The following is a 4,236-nucleotide window of genomic DNA, read 5'->3' as shown; positions in this document are numbered from 1 at the left end:
CCCTCACCCCGTCCTCCCTCCTGCTCTCGACTCACCCCAACTCTCAGCACGTAGGCATATTCTGCCAGCAGTGTGGGACTGATGATTCGCCACTTGTGCTTCGTCCGCTTGAAATGTGGGTCAGGGAAGAGGAAGAACATCTTTGTCAGCTGTGAGACAGACGAGCACCAACAGGATGGTGAGAGCCTGGCCTCCACACCCCACCTGCTTACCAGCCTAACCCCCTGGGGCCCGGCCCCACCTGGCCCTTGTGGAAGAAGTTAGGAAGGTGCTTCATGGCATTGCTGCGGAGACAGGCGATGTTCTGGAAACCACCTCCAGGAGCGGCTCGCAGGGCCCGGATCCGGTCTTGTACATAGTCTGAGACTTTCACCCGGATCTCCAGACCCAGAATCAGCGTGTCTGGGAACAGCGGTGACAGTTCCACTGGACACAGAAATAAAATCAACCTCATCCTTACAGGATGTACAGCGGGGTCAACATGGGAAAGGAAGCCTCAATCAGCAATTACCCAAATCAGGAACGGAAAGTGTGGCCAGAGAGCTACCTCTATGGATAGCTCTGTGCTGAAAAGGCTGAGGGACACCCCAAAATTGTCACCAGAACCGGAAGTGGGAAGGCCTGGCAATACACGTCTTCGCACATGCTTTAAAGTCTTCACAGTGTTTCCACACATTGTCTCACTTAATTCTCATGACATTATGTGGTAAACTGCAAAGATGATAAAACTGAGTGTGGGAAATGGCTGAAGCCACAGAGCTAAGAAGAGGCAGAACTGGAACTTGGAACCGTGGTTTCCCGCCACCAAGTACTATGCTCTTCCTCTCTCTCATGCTGCTATTTCCATGGAAGAGCTCGACATAGAGAAGGAGGTCTAGCATGCATGGCTGGGACAACACAGATGATATAAGAGAAATCTGAAAATAGTATCTTGGAGAAGGAATGAGTTCTGGTGAGGAAGGGGGAAGGGAGAGAGGGGTGGAATCCCCGAGAAAGACAGTTCAGGATCATTGGCCACAGCGACTAATCTCTGACGCTTGTGCTGACCAGCTCACTGACCCGGCACCTGGCAGGTGAAACGGCTCATGTAGGGACCAGAGCCAGAAGCGGGGCCAGACCAAGACAACTCAAGTTCTAAGAGGCTTTGAGGCAGCCCCCTCCCTTCTCCTGGGCGAAGGCCACAGACCCAGAGTAGAGGGAAGGTGGAGGTTCTTCACAACGATGTCACAGCAAGCAGTGTCTGGTCCGAAGGGGAAAGGCCAACTATGGCCCCCAGCAAACCTGCTGAGGTGGCAGAACCTAGGCACTGCCTCTCCTTGCCCCAGAGAGAGGGCCAGAGTGTTACCTAACAGGCCGCCATAGCCACAGCCTATGTCTGCAAACTCCACTTGAGCCTGAGCTCTCTTTTCTTTCTTATCCTTTGGGTCGTCATGGCTCTGATTTTGAGGCAGTGGAGCAAAGAACTCTGGGTATAGCTCAGACCAGTCCATGTCCTCTGGTTTCACAGGGCTATCGGAGAGAAGACGAGAGAAATGTGGTTACGCCACTGTGGAAGTGGTACTATGTGTGTGGGTGGATGGGTGAGGGTGGGAGATGCATGAGAGGAGGGTTTCTCAAAAATTCTGTAAGAGTGGGCCCTTTGGCCTCTAGGGAGCACCATGGAAACCACCCTTAACCCCCAGTATGAATCATCGGCCTATCATGGGGCCCATGACTGTGATCCGCCTATCTCCCTTTCCAGGGTTGATGTGACTGTGCATCTCTCCTTTCTGGGGTTCAAGTTCCCCTTGTCCCAGAGACTGGCTGCCTAAGGCACTGGGACTTGTCTTTGCTGAAGTTCTCTGCGGGAAGAGGATGGAGTAAGGTGTGGGTGGGGTTGTGTGGAAGTTCCTCTTTTTTTAAAAAAACTGATTTTATTGGAGTATACTTGATTTACAATGTTGTGTTAGTTTATGCTATAGAGCAAAGTGACTCAGTTACACATATACATATAACCACTCTTTTTAAGAATCTTTTCCCATATAGGTCATTACAGACGATTGAGTAGAGTTCCCTGTGCTATCAGGAGGTCCTTATTAGTTATCTACTTTAGTAGTGTGTACATGTGGATCCCAGGCTCCCAATTTATCCTTTCCTCCAAGTTTGCCTTTTGTTAAATTTCACAGATGAAACTGAAAGATGGAAACTACATTCTTCCTCCATCACTGTAGTCTCAGGAACAATTTCTTTATCTTCCCAGCCTAGCAATCCTACCCAGACGTTGGCCAGAACACCACTCCCCCTGCAACCCGCAAACTCCGCCCTCTGCCGAACCTTACCCACCCAGACCCCAGCGCCACCACACACAAAACTGACGTCACCCAGCGATCCTCCCAAGCGTACCCTAAACCCTCCCAACCATTCCAACACGATCGCTTTTCCGGGCTAATCCGAGAAGTCTGCCCTCCTCTCGTTTCCCTGCTCGCCCTGCCTCTCTCACTCACTAGCGCAGCGTATGATCCGCCATGGGGTTGGAGTGAGCCCGCTGCCGATAGTAGCGCTTCTGAGGCTGTGGGGCCTCGGTTCCTGCTGCGTCCCCAGTCTCGGTTCCCGCCATGATGTCCAGAGCGAGTTTCTCTACGGAACCCACGTGGAGATCTAGGCTCTGGACGCACGAGAATGACGCAGTCAGGCACGTATGCTGAGAGGCCTCCCCTTAAAGCCCCAGGAGTGAATTCGGCTGGGCTGGGCAGGGAGGACCGCAGCAGGGCCCCGCTGGAGGATGCCTCGGCGCCGCTGGTCTTTAACTGGGCTGGCAAGGCCAGACTCGCACCCAGCCTCTATCGTTAGCCTTCTTCTGTTTGGTCTGGGTTACTATCCCTGTTGCAGGCCCCTGTGCACCCCGCAGGTGAGAGGGGTCCAGGCACCCCGCTTTCCTAAGTTGAATTAAACCTCGTTCCTCTCCCCTCCTCTCCTTCCGAACAGTGCATTGCGTCTGACCCCCTGTAGCCCTGTGCAAATCCCGTCGGGTGTGCGCTGGGGACCGGAGCCAGGGAGGTAGCTCCTCATCCCACCTCCAGGAAGTCAGACTGGAGGAAGGAGGGCAAACTTGAGGAGGCGGGGCTCGGTGCCACGGGGCAGCCGTGGGGCTGGCTGTCCCCCATCCCCCACCCCGCTTCGGATCAGGGATCCGAGCGCTGGCTGGCGTCAGGGCACTCTCTCGGCCAGATGGCAGATTCCCGCCCAGATCCTGAGTCAGAGCCCGATTCGGTGTTCCCACGTGAGGTCGGGCTCTTCGCCGACTGCTACTCGGAGAAGAGCAGGTTCTGCTTCTGTGGGCACGTGCTGAATATCACGGAGAACTTCGGGTCCCGCCTCGGGGTGGCAGCGCGCGTGTGGGATGCGGTGAGGAGTGGGCGGCCCTGGGCTAGGGTCCGCGGGGAGGTCAGACCCCGGACTCCCGCTCTCCCATAATGGAGCCATCCCCGCTGCAATCTTATATTTTCTGTTTTTTCTCCTATAGGCTCTAAGCCTGTGCAACTATTTCGAGAGTCAAAATGTGGATTTCCGAGGCAAGAAAGTGATCGAACTGGGCGCGGGGACTGGTATCGTGGGAATCTTGGCAGCGCTGCAGGGTGCGTGAGCTTTGCGGTGGAAGCGGGTGAGGGGAATGGGGATGTAGAGAACTTGTCACTTCCTGGATTCTTGAAAGAGGGAGGGGAGTGCTTTGGGACCAACACAGTGTTTTCTTTATAACAAACAATTTTTTTTTTTTGCCCCTGCCTGGTCCTGTGTGCCAGACAGTGCTGATTCGCTGTTCTGGCACCCATGGTGATTGACTGGGGGGTGGGGGTGGGCAGAAAATAAAATTTGGGCAGGCCTTAGTAGGAGTTTTTCCTACCTTTTTGCGATTTCCTGGACAATGCTGTCAGAAAAAATCTTTGCTTTGGATATGGTCTTCTGTTAAAATGTCTATATGGAATTACTCTCTAGAGGGAGCAATCTGCAGGTATTAAACCTCATGAGTGCTTTATAACTTCACTGTGAATATATTTTTGATTCTTTAGGTTTTGATTGCTTGGGAGGAACAAACTTATGAGTTTTTGAGGGTTAGGCTGTGTTTTGTGGGAAGTGGTGTAGGAATTAGGCACTGCCGACTTGGGAAATAAAAAGGTAAAAATTCTGCTTTATTTTTGTGAAGAATCAAAAACTACAAAGGAAAAAGTTCCTTGGTTTATAATCTGATGGGCAGGCAAA

The 4,236-nt window shown here is 52.8% G+C and overlaps 2 protein-coding genes across 3 annotated transcripts in view; one reads left to right on the top strand and one right to left on the bottom strand.

The window, feature by feature from the left end:
* Window positions 1-2,695, bottom strand: part of METTL1 (methyltransferase like 1) — a 4,872-nt gene extending 2,177 nt beyond the window's left edge. The window contains exons 1-4 of the mRNA XM_010855210.1: window positions 2,484-2,695; window positions 1,187-1,509; window positions 242-426; window positions 36-149 (exon numbers count right to left, since the gene is read on the bottom strand). Coding sequence (XP_010853512.1) covers window positions 36-149; window positions 242-426; window positions 1,187-1,509; window positions 2,484-2,596 — 735 coding nt within the window. The 5' untranslated portion in view covers window positions 2,597-2,695. The remainder of the gene's footprint in view (window positions 1-35; window positions 150-241; window positions 427-1,186; window positions 1,510-2,483) is intronic.
* A 42-nt stretch (window positions 2,696-2,737) lies between these two features.
* The window catches only part of METTL21B (methyltransferase like 21B), a 17,082-nt gene continuing 15,583 nt past the window's right edge, over window positions 2,738-4,236 (top strand). The window contains exons 1-2 of one of the 2 annotated variants that reach the window (XM_010855202.1): window positions 2,738-2,887; window positions 3,503-3,614. In XM_010855202.1, the coding sequence (XP_010853504.1) occupies window positions 2,762-2,887; window positions 3,503-3,614 (238 nt within the window). In that variant the 5' untranslated portion in view covers window positions 2,738-2,761. Of the gene's footprint in view, window positions 2,888-3,104; window positions 3,385-3,502; window positions 3,615-4,236 lie in introns of those variants that run through there. The other variant, XM_010855201.1, reaches the window with a different exon arrangement.

The sequence above is a fragment of the Bison bison genome, unplaced genomic scaffold (assembly GCF_000754665.1).
Source record: "Bison bison bison isolate TAMUID 2011002044 unplaced genomic scaffold, Bison_UMD1.0 scf7180017864359, whole genome shotgun sequence".
NCBI lineage: Eukaryota > Metazoa > Chordata > Mammalia > Artiodactyla > Bovidae > Bison > Bison bison.
The sequence above is the reverse complement of the archived record's forward strand: the minus strand, read 5'-3'. Positions and strand labels throughout refer to the sequence as shown.